At 36.0% G+C, this 19,706-nt stretch overlaps 1 protein-coding gene across 1 annotated transcript in view; it reads right to left on the minus strand.

The window, feature by feature from the left end:
- The window catches only part of CFAP47 (cilia and flagella associated protein 47), a 261,632-nt gene that overhangs the window by 172,904 nt on the left and 69,022 nt on the right, over window positions 1–19,706 (minus strand). Inside the window, exons 34-40 of the mRNA XM_058800177.1 lie at window positions 13,263–13,360; window positions 12,292–12,408; window positions 8,415–8,549; window positions 7,816–7,928; window positions 4,122–4,272; window positions 3,373–3,461; window positions 1,970–2,053 (exon numbers count right to left, since the gene is read on the minus strand). Of these exons, the coding sequence (XP_058656160.1) occupies window positions 1,970–2,053; window positions 3,373–3,461; window positions 4,122–4,272; window positions 7,816–7,928; window positions 8,415–8,549; window positions 12,292–12,408; window positions 13,263–13,360 (787 nt within the window). The remainder of the gene's footprint in view (window positions 1–1,969; window positions 2,054–3,372; window positions 3,462–4,121; window positions 4,273–7,815; window positions 7,929–8,414; window positions 8,550–12,291; window positions 12,409–13,262; window positions 13,361–19,706) is intronic.

Here is a 19,706-nt window from a genome sequence, read left to right on the forward strand (position 1 = left end):
ACACCACAGTGACAGAAGGGTTGGTCTCCTCTCCAGCCTCAGCCACCCCACTTTGGGTGCCTGTGACACTGCCAGAGTGGAAAGCTGGGAGGTAAAAGGGTCACCTGCCAGGAAAAGCTTCCTGCAGGGAGGTTTCAGTGGATGTGGCAGATCTGGAGGCACAGGGTGAGGATGCAGGAGGAGCTCTGAGCCCAGCTGGGATGTGTCAGGCTGGGATGATGAAGTTGTCATGTGCATGCCTTGGTCCTGCCATCAGTGTCACAGACACAAATACCCAAAGGGAAAGCACTGAGCCCGTGGCAGTTTTATGCTGACAGAGCACTTAGAGGAATTTGCCTCAATTTGTGCACCGCATTTCATGGATTTACCAAAAGAATAAAAAAGATTGAGGGCAAAATCTCCTTACTGATCAGTCATGAAATGTTCACACACTATCTTTTAACACAAATTTCAGAAGTTTGTTCCATTCAAGAAAAAGATCTTCTGAAAGGAGGCATTTAAGTGGCTTTACTTATCATAGATGACAGAAACGTCTAAACAGAGAGAAAATCAGTACTGGAAATTTCTAAAGACCTAAGATGCCCTGAAATAAATTTCTGTAAGAATGAGATCTGCATGTGTGGTGAAAACTACACTATTTAGAATGGTTGTCTGGGGATAAATTAAGCTGAAATATGCAAGATGATTAAAAAATCCTTTTCTATATCAGCAATTATTATACACTTTTTTAATTTAGTAGAAAGTGTACTATGAATTACACTTTACAAAACTATTCCATTTAAAATATGTGTATATTTTTTCTTAATAATAAAATGCTCATTATCTTTCTGCTTTTAATTTTTTTCTCCTTTTTTTTGTAATTTTTTTAAAAAGCAATTTGAAAAACAGTCAGCATTTCATGACATGACTGTGGAACATACCTATAATTACAATTCAACCTACAGTATTGAAGAGGTAGTAGTTTATGGTATTTCCCAATAATACTTGAATAAGTATTATTGGGAAATATAAATATATATATTTATATATATATTCATATTTATAGTAATATATATTAATTATATACATTAATATAATTAGGATTTTGAATGTTTACATGAGCTTTAGAAATTACATCCAGCTATAGAAAATTAATATATTTAATATATTTATTTAATTTAAATTATTAAGTAAAGGATTATTGAATTACTGAAGAATATATTTTTAAACTGTTTATAATTTTTTGCGGCACTGTCATGGTTTCAGTTGGGTAGAATTTATTCTTTTTTCTTAGTAGCTGGCACAGTGCTCTATTTTAGAACAGGATGAGAATAATGAAACTCTGATATTTTAGTTGCTGCTGAGCAGTGCTCGCTGTAAGTCAAGGAATTTCCATTTCCCATGCTCTGCCAGGGAGCAGAGCCACAAGAGCCTGTGAGGGACATGGCCAGGGTGGCTGAGCTGGAGGGGCCAAAGGACATCACAGAGCATCAGGAGGGGCCAAAGGACATCACAGAGCATCAGGAGGCGCCAAGGGACATCACAGAGCATCAGGAGGGGCCAAAGGGACATCACAGAGCATCAGGAGGGGCCAAAGGGACATCACAGAGCATCAGGAGGGGCCAAAGGGACATCACAGAGCATCAGGAGGGGCCAAAGGACATCACAGAACATCAGGAGGGGCCAAAGGGACATCACAGAGCATCAGGAGGGGCCAAAGGACATCACAGAGCATCAGGAGGGGCCAAAGGACATCACAGAACATCAGGAGGGGCCAAAGGGACATCACAGAGCATCAGGCTCAGCATGGAACCCAGGCAGAGCTGGCCAGGGGGGCCCACTGCTCAGGGACTGCTTGGGCATCCCCTGTGACATTTCCATAAGCTATAATTCTTTATAACAGGCAGCACACAGCATGCACAAACAGGTAATATTAATAGAAATGGATGATCCAATATACTCTAGTTAGCAATTGTTATCTGGAACTTACCTAAACTTTTGCTCTTGCTGTACTTGCCTGACTTGATACACTTTCTCTGGGTGGATTAAATGTGTGGATTCCAGCAAGAGCACCCTGGAGTATGACAAGCACAATAATGACTGCATTTTTAACTTGCAGAATGACAATGAAACTCAATTTATTCTAACTTTTAAATGCAGGCTCAATAAAGAAGTTTATTATTTTCAATTAAAGATACTTTAAAAGTACTTGTTGTGGTTTAACCCCAGTTTTTCTGTAAAAGATTTCTTCCCTTGGTATCAAACAAGCATTTCCTAAGGTTACTTGCAAGTTAATAATATACCCCCTGATGAAACACTAAATTGCTCTAAAGATTATAAGCCTGATACAAAGCATTTTTACTTTAGATTACTGGTTCAAATGTTGCCCAAATTGATAATGACTTAACGTAATTGTCAAGTAGCTTTAGAATTGTATAATACTAAATTACATAAAACTAAATTACTTCATCATTGATACATTGATACATTGATAATTTCCAAGGGAGTTATCCAAATCATAAGACTAATTCAGCCTCACTGACCACCTCAAGAACTTAAAAATAAAAGACAGAAGCTAATTAAAGTTATATGATTCCTACACACGAGGCTTGCAGCAGTGGAAACAGTCGTGCTACAGGATTGTTATTGCTGTTGCTGCTATTACTACAATTTGTATACACTAATCCTATTCTGTGGAGGAAAGAAAAATTTAATTTGCAGCTTCTGCAACATGTATATTCATGTTGCATAAAAAAACAAGTTGAAAATGTTGTGAAAGATGGTTCTTCCAAATAAATGAATGAGATGAACCAATGCTTAGTTCTAAAGACAAAAGACAAAATATGGAGTCTGATCACATAAATAGATTTTAAATGGGTACAACAATCTATTTCCTTTGTACTCAGGAAAACAACATTTATAGCTCTGCAGTTGTTGCAGTTATGATGAATACAAATTAAAAATTAGACTAACTGATAATGATGCAAGCCCCAAGGCAAAAGCATTTTTTTCTTATGCATGCTTAATAACTTAAACAGCAGAATAAAGCAGATTGGGGAAAAATAACCAACTATTAATTAACATGGCTTGTTTCTCTTTGTAATTCTGCTGGACCTCAGCCAAACACAAAAATACAAGCAAGGTTCATGAACTCTGCTTGATTAAAGCTCCAGCTTTTCTGCTTACACTGAGACGGATTTCAATTAAGGCTTATTTATCTTCTTTATTCATTATGATAGCTTCCACTTCATAGTGCTTGTAACAATTTTGGGAATGTAAATCCCTACCATTTAACCTCCAGGTTTTACATTTTTAAGAAGAAGAAAAAATTTATGGAAAAGAGCGGATAAGACAGGATGATCATTAAAGAATTGTCTTTATATCACTGTATACCTGAATATGCCATCAGTTTTGAAGGGATTAGTGACATTTATGCTAAATTTCTTCAGCTCATAACATGGGGATCTGCATCTTATTATAGCCTAAAAGAGAACAAAAACCATAAGACCAATAATCAAGTTATCATTGTTTTTTCCTTCTCATTTTCACATTTCCTCTATTTTTTCTCTTGCCCCAACCTTCTCTTGCCCTAACACATTTAGGGGGACTAAAAAAATGAGAGAATCACATAAACACCATCTAGATTCAGAAGTCTTTCCAGATGTGCTTGATGAATGTGGATTACAAACACAGGCCTACCTGCCCTGACTGGGACATACCTGACAGAGTCTCTGTGGTTAAAAAGCACAAATAAATACAGAAACATCCAACAAAAGCTTGTGGTCCCTCTACATATGACATCAGAAATCATTAGGCTGAAGCACATCAACACCCCCACAACAGAATTTCCAATAACTGAAAAGGGCTGAAAGGACTCCAGATTTATTTCAGAGCAATCAGTGCAAATTTTTACAGTTTATTCAGGATCCAAATGTGATTTATGTCCTTAGGAATCTTACATATTCTCCTGGGGTTTTTGCTGCATGTACATAGTCTAACATTGGAAATCTGAAAATTCACAGGTCAAAGGTGAATGCTGATGGTTACTCACATTTTCATTCTTATCTCAGCCCCCTATTGTTGATATGTGCAGAATACCAATATTTTTTGTCACAATATTAATCATACACATATAAACTTACAAGAGGCTCAATACTCTTAACTTCAGCTTTCAGAGAGAATGCCATTGTGGCACCATCTATTCCATCAACTTTATTTGAGATCAGCAGCAATACTGCCTCAGCAGGGTGCAGGAAACGAATTGTGAATTCCACATTTACAAAGCCTTGTCTCCTATGGAAAAAAAAAAGCACAAAACCAGGGCTCATAAATTACTCAGAAATTTAATTTCAGGAGCACATTTCAGAGTCTTTGTAACGGAAGGGTCCTAGAAAAGAAAGCAATTTGTTTCCTCTGAAATACTTTGTTGTCGTTTAATCTTCTGCCTAAGAGTATCTTAAAACATTCAGTAAAAGAACTATCTAGATAAAAAACAATACTGAATCCTTTTTACATCAGCACATAGCTTAATTTCTCTTCACACACACACACACACACACACACACAAAAAAAAAAAAAAAAAAAAAAAAAAAGGAAGTTCTCTTTCATTAGAGTATCACCCTAAGCTAACAACTGATCCAATTTATGCTCCTCTATCTGAATAGGTTTTTCTGAGTTAAGCAGTCATTCAGCCTGTTATGCATGTTATGCATTTTGTTGGGCAGATCTAGATAGTCCTAATCAAATTATCAATGAAGAGTGAGAAAGAAACTCATTAAAAAACTCTTCAGAATAATTACTAAGAGGGATCAAAAAACAGAGTTCTCTAGTACAAGCAACAGCTTCTCTCTAATGAGAAAACTGGAGAAGACCACACAGAATGAGAGTTTAGACTAGGTACACATTTGACTTTATCTGCATCAGCCCTTCAATAAAGCAAGAATAAGAAAATTTCAGTGCCTGAGGGTCTCACTTTGAAGATCTCCAAATGTCTCTCTGATTTTGAGATTAGTCTTAAGAAGGCTGCAAGTCTGCAATTGTCAATTCTGAATATTGATGATGAAACCCTGGAAGTTCTGTAAACGTGGCTCTTACAGCTTTCAAGTGCCTACTGCAGAGCCCCCAGACAATTCCATTTATGACACTGAAGAGTTGCCCAGTCCCCCAGAGTCTCAGGCTCCTAGGTCACCTCACCATTCAAAATATTCTGAAAAAACATGCTGTCGTGCAGGCACCCAGAGGAATAAACTGCCTGAGACATACAGTCCTAAAGCCACTTTAAGGATCAAGTGTTAAGTCTGCTCTGGTCACAAATAAGACAGACAGGTGTGGGATCTCAGCACCTCAGGATGGAGGTGCAGAGTGGCCGAGACCACCCTTGGGGGGCTCGGGAGTCCTGGAATGCTGCCAGAAGTGTCTGGTGGCAGGGCTTTGATCCTACACAGGAGACGACACCTGTATGAGGACTAGGAGGAATTCACTGGGTGAATGGTGAAGGGATAAGTTAGTTAAAGTGTAAAACACAGGGTTTAGGATTTTGGTACAGGGGGGTCTAAAGAAGTAAGATGGAGGAATTGGGGCGTGTCCTGTCCTTCTTCTTCTTCTTCTTAGCCTCCATCTTCTGTGGTGGTGGTGGCACTTTGGGATTGGTCATTACTAAAAGTGCACCGGTTAATAAGAGTAGAAGGTATTGGGGAGAAATGATAAATATTGTACACGTAACTTAGGGTATAAAGATAAGTGACCGCCCGGGGAGCTCGCAGTGTGCCCATGGCTGATTTACTGTGCAGACCTCTGTCAGGCTGAAAGAAAATCTTTTAGATAAACAATTAATAAACACCAAGACCGAGACAAGATCAGAAGTCTCTCCTTGTCCTTTGAAGCGCCGGGCTCTTCAAGGCCATCCCTGGGCCTTTCCAGGCCACCTAAACAGCTCACAGAAAACCTTACAAGCCTAAACAGCCGAGAAACCGAGCAAATGTCATCCCTGAGCTATCTCTGTTCATAAATCAGGCGAAGAAAAACACGAAACTTTACAGACAGGCAGTGTACAGCACTTTCTGCCTGAACTTTGCCCTCTAACTCTTGCAACAGCTGAGAATTTGGATTTGAATTGTTGCCTTCTGTGGCAAAACCACAAAGTTGCTTCATTTTTATCTCTATTAATCTGTGTTGTGGTCAATGTAAAGTTAGGGCAAATTCATCTCATGGAATTGTTCCATAACCTTGGGGGTTTATGCTATTCCTGTTGTGAAGTGCAAGTCTACACAGCACAGTGCAGTGCCCTGGAGAGTGGGAATCTCAGATCAAGAATTATTGATGCCATATGCAAAATAAGACACTCAGCTACACTCAGAATGTTATTCACATTACTATAATTTCCAAACCCACCTACAACATTATGATCTAACATAAAGAACATGCAAGACTTCCATATGTCTCATCAATTCTTGGAGTTTTTTAAACACTTGCACCAGAATATTTAGAAAGCTGTTAATTTCAAAGAACCTACTTTTCATTTCATGATCATGACATTATGATAAACTCTACAGAGGTTACTGTGCATGACTGGCATTTCCACAGGTTTTTAGTTCTATGCAATTTTTCTAATATTTGTTTCTATATGCAATGCCAAGCAGCTCAACATCAAGGTTTTGCACTTTTTTTCTGTCTTGATTTTGCTTTGTGGTTTGTTCTGGGTGTTTAATTTTAAAGGTGAAGTGAAAAACAGCCATGGTATTGACCTTTCATAGAAACACATGGTATTTTCAAGGATTAAATTTATATGATAACTCATATTTGAAGTAATTGCAAAGAAAATGGAATCAAATCAGCCTCACAGCTTGCTGAAAACATAGCATTATTTGTGGTTCCCTTTGCATATATTTATAATAGGCATGTAATTTAATACTGACATATTGATAGTCCTTAAAGGGCACTGTATTTTTGTTGAGTCTTCTTGAATTTGACCATCTATATTTGAATTTTTTTTCTCTTTCATGGTTTATCTTCATACAAGTCTTGGCCTTTATTTTTCCTTTTTAAAGTCTCTAATCCATTTTATCTGTAAATGGATATCTTGCAGATAAACTTAAAAGCTCTTAACTGACAGCCAGAGTCATGATTCCATCCCTCTTGTCTTCACTAGTTAAACAGGGATTAAGGAAATTCCTGTATTGATTCATAAAGCTGCACAGCACAGAAAGAGCAAAATGTACTTAGTGAAAAAACCACTTAGTGAAATAAGATGGTGACATACCATGAGTATTTCTGGTAGCAGAAATTATAACCTAATGCTTTCCCAAAATTAAATCTCTCAAATCCCTAGATGTCTCTCAGACATGGAAGATGAACAAGTAACTACATCACATCCATCTTGGTGGGGGGGAAAGATGGGGCAAAAAGATGCACTGTAATACTACTCAAACCTGTGTCAGGGTCTCTTTAATTCCCAGTCGTGCTTAAATTAGAAGCCAAAATCTGCAGCTTCAGAAGAAAAGAAATCTACCTCCTCATGCTTCTACAATGCATTGATGTATAAAATGTGAATCAAGTTTTGATATATAGGAAAAAATATATATATTGGAGACAGAGGATTCTTATAATGATCTGAAAGCTTATATATTGCTCTTAAAGCTCTACTGAGCCCAACTGCAAGAGTGCCACTGAAATATTACTCTAGATTTGTTCCAGGTTAAGGAGAAAAACCTGACCCTTTCACCGGTTAATTTTTCCCTGCTTGTAGTTGAACACATTTCAAGTCTTCCACCACTCCTAAATTAGGAAGTTTCTATTTTGTAGTGCTACCAAAAATAACACAAACATTTCATTACTTACCCATCAGGAATGGTAACAGTGTTTCCTTTAGGTAAAGAGAAATCATGAGCATCTCTTCCCACAAGAATCACGTTGTAGGCCAAAGCGTAATTGCTCGGGTTCTTCAGGAGCACCTACCACAACAAAAGCAGCAGGATCGGCCTATTTTTACTCATTTTAGACTATAAAAGGTGTGCTCTGCAGGTAATTCTAAAATATAAACCAAGGGTATCACAAAATAAAAAATTACTTCAAATAACTGGGTAGATAATTATCCTTCCAAAGGTGTGTAGATTTCCCATGGACAATCCAAACTTCATTTTTGAGAGCACAGTGTACACTGCACTCCTATGCCTGTGAATCTCTCATTCCTCTCTTTCACCTCAGATTTGTCAAATTTGTAGATTTTTTCATGTGCTTTCAAGCATAGGGAAAAAACAGAAGTGAAATCCCAATACTGAAGAGAATAAAACCAGAAAATGCACACTTCCATCTTCTACATTTACTAGCCAAATGACAAGAAAGCTATTATTTCTTTGTTATACATAACATAAACACACATATACAAACATTGTTCTAACCTTGCATTACTATGAATCTCAAATCAATGGTATCAATACCTGCTTCACAATAGTTGCATGGAGAGCACCTGAAAACTCTATAGTGTTCTTGGGTAGGTAGTGAGGGAGAATGTCATACAGGTGGACACACAAAATAAGCATCATGACAGGATTTGGATCACAGATATCAATGGCCTAAGATTGAAAACAAAAAAAAAAAACAACAGATGTTCAGTTAAAATTTTGACTGTATAGTCTAAACATAAGAAGAAGAAAAAGAAATTTTAAGTTAATTCTTCTTACTACACAAATATTTTTAATCTAATCTGTAATAACTGGATTATTCTCATGGCTAATATGAATATGGATCTTGTCACTGCACAAAAAAATCTATAATTAATAATGAAAACCACTAACATGCTCTGGTGATAAACCTAGGGTAAAAACTAAGCTCAACTTTTTTTCCCAAAGGTTCAGCAGAAACAAATGCTAATGCAGCATAACAAAAAAAGCATGGAAACTTTACTGTCTGAAAAAACATACATCTTTACTATCTTAAAAAAAATTAATGTTTTTATTTTATGTAAAATACTATCCCAAATACTCCTACATACAGTAGGAGTTTACAAAGATAATTTCACCTTCAAAATAACAATATAGTTGTTTCTATTGCAGATACTTTTATACTTTTGTAAATTGATTTATAAAAGGTAGAAATTATTCTTGCAGATTAAATATTTGATTTACAGAAATGAGTTTGAGTGGCAACTGCAAAACATGTCAAACATTAGTCCTCAGCAATTGGGTAAGTGCGTGGTAAAATTATTTGCCACTTCATTGCCATTTCATACAAAGTATGAAAAAAAGAGAAAAAAACCATTTACTCTTCTGGACTATCTTTAGTGTTGCAAGAGAGATGTATAGACATATTTATCATCTTAACTAAGTTAATTTTTACTTTCAAGTTAAAGTTTATTTAAAGTTTTTAAGGTAAGTTTTCTCTTGCCCTGTGCCCAGCCAAGCAGCTCCTCCTCTCAGCAGTTCTCACACAGCTCCTCCTCCAACCTTCCAAGACAGTGAGTTCATGACTGGGCACTGATCTGAAGTTCCCCTGCAACACTCTATGGCTTCCTAGATAATGTTTGTCCTTGTAATTCCTAATATTAATTTCCTATACTCTTCATGCACTGATGTAATCATACAGCTCATCTTGTATTTCTATTTAATTCCATCACCACTGGTTGAAGATTCAAACTTTAGGATGCATTCACTATGCAAAGTAAAAAAAGCTTCTTCTGTGCCAAAAGCTTTAAACCTGAATTTTGAAAAGTATTCTGTATTTTCCATTCATTTATCTCATTAATGGCTATTGAATGCTAACCATTATTCCAATACAGCTGTGGTTTTACACCCCTACTTTTCACTCCTCCTGCATTTTCATTTAAGATAGAAAAGATGCCAGGGTAGATTATCTGTTGAAGACTTTCTCCTGCCACCTACTTCCTTCTACCCATTTCCACTTAGATCGGAATTTATTCCCTCAGAAAATACAATTCTATCCTATGATCAATTCATAAAACTCCATTTGTGCCATTTATCTACTTCTCTAAGAGCTACATTTAAAAAAAAGGCACTTCTTAACAAGATTCATCAGAAAATTCACAGTCAGTAAATATTATTTGCTTTAAAAATATGTGTTAGCAAACAATAGCAATAATTATAAATTAATAACAAAAATAAATAATCAAGTCTGACACAAATTTCCTTTGCTGGCTATTCCCAGTCACTGCACCTTCTATCCTAATCTCTTTGTTACACACATTCCCTCCATGTTGCTGCTATCCACCATCTTATCTTCTAATAATTTTAGGCTTTCAGCTGAATCTTGTTCAAATCAAAGCATTTTAAAACTTAAAAATATCAAACACAAATTAAAAATACATAGAAAGCCACCACTAATACTCGAGGGTTGAACTATAAATCATGATTAGAAAGTGGAAACCATTTCCTGCCCAAAGTACTCCATCTTAAATCTACATCTTAATCCCTAAAGGGATTTCAAAGCCTTGAACTCCATTAAAAGTGTATTTAAACCTGAAGCTGAAGACTAGCAGACAGTTGAACTTCTTTATCATTACAGACTCTTAGATTTGTAGATTGAAAATACCAGCTTTTCCAGACCTAACACATCTCAGCTTGTGCTGGTAATTAATGCAAATGTCCTGAGAGCTCAAAAGCAGTGACTGCCTGAGTCAAGAACTTCGCCAATGCTGTTGGAACGTTTTAGCCTGCTAAATTTTAGACAATATTATCAGAAAATTCCCAAATTAAGAGATTTCAGCAAAAGGATTCATGTATTTTGTGACTTTTATTGCTGCAAAACAAGATCGTTCAGGAGTTTCTATAGTAGCCTTAGAAAAGCAGACATGAATTTCAATAAATCTATGCCAAATGTACCCTTTGAACTAAAATACAGAACTTGAAGATCCAAGATCTGTTCTTTTTTCTGGTACTGTGTACCTTTGTTTAAATTTTTAGTCTGTATAGAAGTGGATTTATTGTAGACAATTTAGTCTTAAAACAGGTACATTAGTGAGAATATTTTAGAATTCTGCTTCCACATCTAAAGTATTCAACACCCTTTTCATACTGGCATCAAGCCTCTGCCTTCATGTGCTGAACTGCCTGTTTTTCTTAATAAAAGCTGAGGCAGAATATACCTTTGTTTGAGGGTTATATCAACATTACTTTTTCACTTCCTGTCAGTTACAAGTATGGGAAGCAGTAGATTTTCTTTGTTTAGCCTGTTATAGCAAAGTCATTTCTAACAGAGTGATTTGTATCAGGAAACAACAGCAAGACAGCAGCTGATAAGAAATGGAAATAGCAGGGTTAATTTTTCCCTGTAATCCTAATACAACCGAGTGGAAAGGGGAAAAAAAATTTATAATTGAGGATCTTTTTATACTACTTTGTTCACACAAATAAGCTCTACCTCTGATTCCAAATGTCATTAATTCCTTTGGGAAGTTTCCTCCTACACTTTCAAATACTGTGTCTATTCTACTGCACCTTCTGCTCTTCCAGTCAGCCCAATGTGCTCCCAGAGATGTAAATAACTCACAAGGGGACAGTTAAAGAAATGCAGGCTGGGAGCAGGAGAAAACTGGGGTTGGGGACAACAAAAAGAACAAAGGAACGATATCCAACGTGTGTAAGGTCACCATATATAGAAAATTTGGAGCCATAGGTCAATAAAACCATGGAGATGTAAAGCATGTTTACTAAACAAATAAAAGAGATCTCAAGCAGATCCTTGACTGAAGAAATTATCAATATTGTATTTTTACAAAATTATCAACATTGTATTCCTCCCCAAAACCAGGTCACCAGAAGCTGCTGGTTTGAAGTGAGTGCTACTCCCTCCAGCATCCAAAGCTGCTGATTCTGCATGCACCAAACCTGGGACAGAACTCTCATGGGCCTTCATGGTTAGATGCATCTAACTGTCACTAGACATTCACATATTTTTTCACCATTTATTTTTATGGTCAAGTGCATGATGTTTGTTCTTAAACATATTTTTCTAAATTGACTTCCAATAGCAATAATGAATTCCATTTGAGTTTTCACTGTGTTATTTAGGATGCTAAAATCTGAACTGAATTAATTTATGTTCAGCTAGTTGTGCATGCATGATTCTACAAAGCAAGGAATTATGGAAATTACTTCTAATTAAGTCTATTAATATGAAGCAGTATTTTGGATTCCATCATATAGTAACACATCCTGAAACAAAACTGTCTCACTACAATCTCACCTTAACTGGATGTCCAACACTACTATAAAAAAATCAAAATAAAAAAATCAAAATAAAAAAATCAAAATAAAAATATTAATATAAATATATAAGAGGTGCTACTATAAAATTACCTACCTTTATGTCCAAATCCATATTGATAGTATGCAGAGCCTTCACAAGTATCAAGGCATTGTGCATAAACTGTTCATGAGTTATTGGATTAGTATACATCTTTACAAAGTGAGTGGGAATCTAGACAAGACAGAGAAATCAAACTCAATCTTCCACTAGGCAAAATTACTGATTTTGTATTTCTGCAATCATTCAGCAATCAATAAGATCTAAATTTTGGACTGAAATTCACTGTTAAGAATAAACCCAGTAAAAAAAAAAAAAAAAAAAAAAAAAAAAACAAAACAAAACAAAAAAAACTAATACTGAAATAATCCCCCAAGATTTGCTAAATGTTGGGGTGGTTTTGTTTTTCTTTTTAAAGATCTCATAGGGCAAGAACTGCTGTTGGGGAAAGTTCCCTGTCCAAGCACCCAGGAGCCACTGGCAGCCACCTGAGCTGGGGCTGAAGGGCCCTTGCAGTGGGAGGCTGCAGCAAGTGATGGATGCCTTGCTGGACTCCCACACATTCCACCCTGACACTCTCAGACAGGATTTCCTCACTGTCTTGATCCCAGGTTTCCCACAGCAGAGTCTCAGCCATCTGGATCCTTAAAATAATTTAATCTTGCTGCAAAAACAGAAGAACACCTGGAGCTGGTGCCTCTGAGGAGGGATCCCACACCAAGGACACCCCGGGCTTTTCCACACCTCAGCCTGAGTGTGTCCAAGTCTGGGGTGTTCCTGTTGGATCCCCAGCTCCTGCCATGTCCCTCTGGTCACCTGGAGTGCCCCAGGTCCCCAGACCTTTGTTGTGCAAAGGGTCAGGGCCAGGTCTCTCTCTTTGGGATCCCAGCACCCAGAGCTCCACCTGCAGCTCCCACCACATCCACACCCCAGTGCCAGCCCTCAGTGCACTCCTCAGCATTGCAAAAACAAACAACTGATATCAATAAACTGCATAAAACTGGCACAATATTAAAAAACCTTCTTACCAAATATGGACAATAACCTGCCATCTGTGCTGCCAACACCAGACCATCCAGAAGATCTTGGTCAAAATTCACTATCCATCTCATGGGCGGTATTCCACCTGATTAAAAGACAAAGATTCATAAGACTTTCTTCTCCCCAAGATGTCTGTTTTGTTCTGGATAGATATAACTATTTGAAATCACTGAATAGAGGAAATAACATAAGAAGGAAGCATCCATTCACATGCAGAATTCCACTGGCATATTTCTATTTCAGAGCTGTTGCTTGAAAACTTGAAAAATCTCACCTAGAATATTGTAACTTATTCACTCTGCTGCAGCATGTAAGAGTATTCATCACATCAGAATGGAAAACTAATAATCTAAACTTAACCTCAAAGATTAGGAGCCTAAATGTAAACTTTTTATTACTATAGGCCTAACATTAATAGAGCTACTGAACCTCATGCAAATATGCAGAAATCCTTGAAAGCTGAAATGCTTAAGACACAAAAAGGAAAAGTTATTGATTTTCTTTAAGGTCATATTGAATTATTTGGCATAAATGCAATATAAATGAGAGCTAACAGCTCAATTGTTACAACACAAATCACCACTTCTACAACTGTTGTAAACCCCAATGCCTCAGAAGGGTGGGTATTTTTTTTATATTTCAAATGTTTTTTATCAAAATAAAACTAATTATTAAGACATTAAATGCAGTTTATTTATAATTGCTTGTTTGAAGCATCCATATCTTAAAATATTTAACACAGCATTTATACAACTTTACTGTCTCAGGTCCAAGCTCCCAAATTTAGGAAATATTTTGGATTTCAGCCAATGGCAAGGTTTTCAGATAGACTGGGATCAAGCTTTCTCATATGGGACAAATTATACAGGTTTCATTTTACTATTACACCTAAAATAGTTCAACCCACAATAAACCCCTGTACCATATCCTAAGCAAAATCTGTCATTATGCAGAAAATGGGCAAACATTTATAGACTGCAGTTGAGGTATCATCAAAAAAACTTAAATATCTGTCACTTCACATCAACTTGCAGATGTTTCAGCATACTAATACAGCTTTAGTAAGAAAAAAAAGGAGCAGATGCTGCACAAACTTAAAAACAAAGTCTTAAAATCCGTCTGAGCTTAACTCTGTGACATCAGTAATGATTTTAGTTTGCCACTGTTTCAGTGTGTGATGTTTAGGCTTGGCCCAAAATCCCTTATTTTTTTCTATTCATGCTGTGAATCAATATTGGTAATACTACTCTAAATATTCATTAAATACATTTTAAAAAACAATCAACAGTATTTAAAAGAGTATTTGCATGAATATTTCATTTTCTTTAAGTTTTCAAAACAGAATTAAGACTTGCAATCATCTCACTGCGACAAAAACTAATTTTTCCTTATTTTTTACCTAAAAAACTTTTTCAAGCAGAAAACTCAACTTTCAAGTCTTGAAAACTCCATATTGAAAGGTACCAAAGATGGAGGATATATAACTGACTGGATATACAATATCTATCTGTTATTTATCACAGGAAGAGATTATAGTAATATGGGCCTCAATATCTAAATTGTATTAATTTTAACTCAAGTCAAACATCCATTAACAAATATCTACAATAAGAGACATTTGTTTCATCCCATCTTCTTGGTAACCTGCTTGCAGTTGTTTAAAAAACATATAATAGTAGTCACTGCAAAAAACAAATGCTTTAAAAATAGCAAGATCTATTTTTGAAAGCATAATTTCTTCCTAAAATGTTAGTCTTTCTAGCATAAATTCATCACTTTATTGATCATAGTGGGGACCTATAAAAATCAATAAACCATCTTCTTTTTTTATTAATAGAGTTCAGACTCTCAGCACATAATATCAGCATTTTTAAAAAAATCAATATTTTCAAATTTTTATTTTTAACTTTTTAAGATTAACTATTTCTGCTTTAGTAAGTGCAATATTGAATTATTCTTCTGGTTAGTAATCTAGATTGATTTGCAGAGCGTGATTATGGAAACCCATTAAACTTACGCTTTGATCAAAAAAAGCAACTTAATTTTTTATCCTACTTTCTATTTTACTTTAAATATACTAATTGCTGGTTTTAGTCTTCTAGTGGGAATATTACTTGAGCACACTTAAGCAGAATCACAGAATGGTTTGGGTTGGAAGGAACACCAAAGATCGCCAAGCTCCAAACCCCTGCCATGGCCAGGGACACCACAAACACTTCTGTACTTTGCTGTGTTCTCACTAATCCTTGCCTTCATGCTGGTAGAATTGTTTGTGTGCCAGCAAAGTAGCTGGGGAACAAAGCTGGCTTAAGAAGAAAGAGCAAAAAAATCATTTACTGTTTAATCTGGATCACCCAATCCAGTTTTGCCATGCAGCCACATAAATGTGCCAGTGGAAATGTGAAACATGGTGGGACTATTTTCTAAAACACCATTTATTGAACTGTAGCTTTATAGTTGTCTAAATGGGTGCATAAAGGAAAAAAAGCATTAAGTAGAATATTTTCCCATCTTAGCTAATTAAATACTTCTATTAGCATTTTCGTTGTTTTTCAGTTAATCCTTCTGCTATCAATCAACCTACTTAACTCAAAGGCTTGTGAATAAATCAGTCAGAAAACATAATGTATTTTTCCTAATTACATCAAATCTAGCAGAACATCTGCCAGCTAACCACTCTACAGTAATTAAGTTTTTAAATAGAATTAGTCAATTTTAGTAGAAATAAACAATAGAAATCAGAATTATTACTCAGGATACCTCTAAGCATGTAAATATATTGAATTTCATTTCTACTGGCATTTCTTGCAAAAAAAAAATCAAGCGGAACTTTAAGATAAAGATTTTCATCCAATGTAATGATAAAAACCAGGCCAAAAATAGTTTCAAAGATAAATGGTAACAGGTAGCAAACAACTCTGTGTGACTAGGGGCAGGGGGAGAGAAAATTGTCTGAACTTTGACTTCTGAATTGAGACAGATTCCTGCTACTTGCTAGCTGCATCCCAAAAGGGCTGCCTGCAAATTTTGATAACACCAAGCCTGAAATGGCACATTCTAAATCTCCCATTAATGAACAGGAGTGAGACAGAAGCCCCAGTTAGGCAGATAATGAACTGTGCTCTGCATATAGATTAATGAGATTGGGAAAACTGAGGACTTGGAGATATGAAAAGAAGAGGCAAAAAAGAAACATTTCCAAAAACAATCCATGGTCTTGATGAGACAACGGGGGACTGGAAAGAAGGTGAAAAAAATTCATAATTGGAGGAAACATTTTGGAAGTGGGAAAGGTTCTGAAGATCAGAGAGGTGCATAGAGACAAAAGCCAGTGGATGTCCAGGGACCTTGGATGAACATGGGATTGGTGTCTCTGAGCAGCAGCACAACAGGAATTGACTTCTCCCTGATGTTCCAGTGGCCTCCCTGGCACTGAGGGAATGTGAACAGAGAAAACAGACTGTTCTCTGTGAAATTATCAAACAGGGCAAGAGCTGGTTCTGCAACAGACCCAGAATCCTGACCCACCACAGGGTGTTTTGTATTCTGTCTCACCCACAACAAGAGGTGAAAATACTTGGTGAAAGAAAATAACTCAGCAGGGTTAGCTTGGAGTGCAGGCAAACACTTGCTATGGTTATAGAAACACAAAAATATACTGCAAAAGTCTCTGCAAGGGACCTGAAATGAGAGTGGCTCTGTTTCACTTGTTGATTCCACTCAGCACTTAAGGAAGTAGCACACAGTCAATTCAGTCTATTGGGACCAATTTAACTCTTGAATGCATTTACTTTTAATAGGTTTGTTTGTTTTTTTTTAACATGCACTGGTATCATGTTGCATGCATGCAGCAACCAAGCACAACAGCATTGTCTCCATCTTTGTTGTGACAGGTTGAGTCAACTGCTGAGGACACACTGCTTGCTTCATGCATGAAGCATTTCTACATAGAAGCAGCAGAGTTTTGCCATGCCACTCTAATTATTCACCACTTTTTAAAAACGTCTTTCAAAGTCCAGATTCATTGACTTTTTTAAAACTTGATGTTCTTACCCTGATAAATCAATAGAAATTTTACAAGGTTTTCCAATTTTTTTTGCCCATATTCTATTTTTCACCAAAAAAACGCCAAAAAACAACAAAACCAAACAAACCCCCACATCTACCAAAATTAAATATTTATTTCTATTTATTATTATATTTGAAGCCTCAACATTTTTTGTGCAATCTGAAAATTATCTTTCGTACTGAAATAATCAAGGGAATACCTACAGCAATTCTACACAAAAATAACAAACTACATATTTGTTGTCAGAATACCAAGCAGCTGTTACCATAAACTCCTCTAGGTCTTTTTATTTATTTCTTTGATATGTAAATGATACAACAGACCAAGGGAAAATACTACACATTTTAACTTCAGTAAAATTTTGATTACATTCATTGTCATAGAAAAGCAATGAAAATGTATTCTAGGAAAAAGGTCCTATAAAGTGAAGCACAAACTTCACTGAGAAACAGTAACCCTAACTTCCATCAGCTTTCCACAATAAAAATCCTAGATTGTGCACTTTCTAATATTTTCATATGCAATTTTTAAAAATTGCACAAAATTACCTTACTCCCATCTGGAGATAATATAAAACAGATTAAATAATCGGCTTTGGGAAGAAAAATTGTTTGCAAGTTTTCATGAGGAAAGGACTATAATTTCAGCTCTTAAACAACTGGAGTAATGATCTGAAACAAATGGGATGAAATCCAATAATGATGCTTCCAGCAGACTACAATTAATTAAGAATAATTCCTTATGCAAGTTCTAGATGGAAAATTGGATAGAGAGAACTTCTGCAGAAAAGAATCTGGAGAAAACAACGAGTCTAATACTGTGGCAGGAAAAGCAAATACTGTGCTAGCATGCATTTATAGGAGAGCTGCATCTTAGGCACACAGACTGAGCTTTTCACTTGTGTTTGTTCCCAGCAAAGTCTCACCTGGTACAGAAACCAGCAATGGCACCAAACTTCAGGAGAAGGAGCAACTAAAAGGGTTTACAACAAAAAGCTCTAAGCTGAGTACACTGAAAGATTGAAAGAATGGAAATGTTTTGCCAGGAAGGTGGAAAGAGAGAAACTGGAGGAGAAGGTAACAATCTGCAACTGTATAAAGTTGATAGAAAAGCAAGGATTCATTACACATCATATTTTAAAGAGGAAGAATGGACTTAACCCAAAATTTCCCATGCTAGAGTTCATGTTAGACAACAGGAAGCTCTTTCATATGGAAATGAGTGGGAAATTCTGGCAGATGTTTCCTTAAGTGGATTGTGGAATCTCCTTTTTCAGAGATTTTTATAACAGCAAATACCTGTTTAGTATATTAAAGGTATATTCAGATTAGTCTTTGTACATGAGAATAAAGCAGATTATTTCTGGTCTCCTTCTCCATTTATGGGACTTACTGTGGGTTCTTTTTAAGTTTCACTTTTTTTAACTGATCCATCATCTGGATAAGCAGAAATATGATGTGTTGGAATTATCTGGATAAGAATAACCGGTGTCACCACTGTGACAATGCACAGTGTAAAAACTGGCTTTATATCAAGTGTTAAAATACTTAAAGAATCACATTTTTGTTGAATCTACTAAGTATCAAAACTGTTTTATATAATAAAGTAAGAAATACAATAAATCTTTAAATAAAGTACTGTAGTTCTTGTGAAGCTTGTTCTGGTGTTTTCACAAACAATAAAAAAATTAAATTCTTGCCATCACTAGAAAAATCTTTCTATCTAACGAGACACAAGAAACGCCAATGATAAATCTTTTGTTACATAGCCACAAGCAAAATTTTCAAATTCTGAGTTACTGAAAAATAGAGGAAAAAATACACAGAGCTAGGCTACTCTTATATAAGAATTTTCAAATAAACCAAATAAATTCTCATGAAAATCTTGAAACTGATGGCCTTTTGTGATTAAAGACATGAAATAGGGCTTTATAAGAAAGGAATAAATTATACTACGTTACTAAGAGTACCAATGGAATGGTGCTATGACAGCAGTCTGTATAAGTAGGCAGGGATACCAAGAGTAGGATGTTGTTACATAGCTTAGTGGGATACACAAATTTGTCAGCAAAACAAGAATATAGTCACAGTATTAAGCAGCAAACCCAAAATAAAGTATTTTACACAGAATGGAGATTTTACATTTACTTACTGCTTCAGAATACTATGATACTGCAAGTCTGCATAGGCTGAAAATACACTTAATCTCACAGAATGGAAATTTAGTGCAGCATTACAGGAGTGCCACCTCCACCTGAAGGAGTCCTGAATTTCAAAGCAGGAAGTCTCAGAGTATGCATAAAGCATTTCTGTACATTTGCAGTGTTACTCATCTCTAAACAACTTCTGTTGAAGGCAGAATA

This window comes from Ammospiza caudacuta, chromosome 2, assembly GCF_027887145.1.
Source record: "Ammospiza caudacuta isolate bAmmCau1 chromosome 2, bAmmCau1.pri, whole genome shotgun sequence".
NCBI lineage: Eukaryota > Metazoa > Chordata > Aves > Passeriformes > Passerellidae > Ammospiza > Ammospiza caudacuta.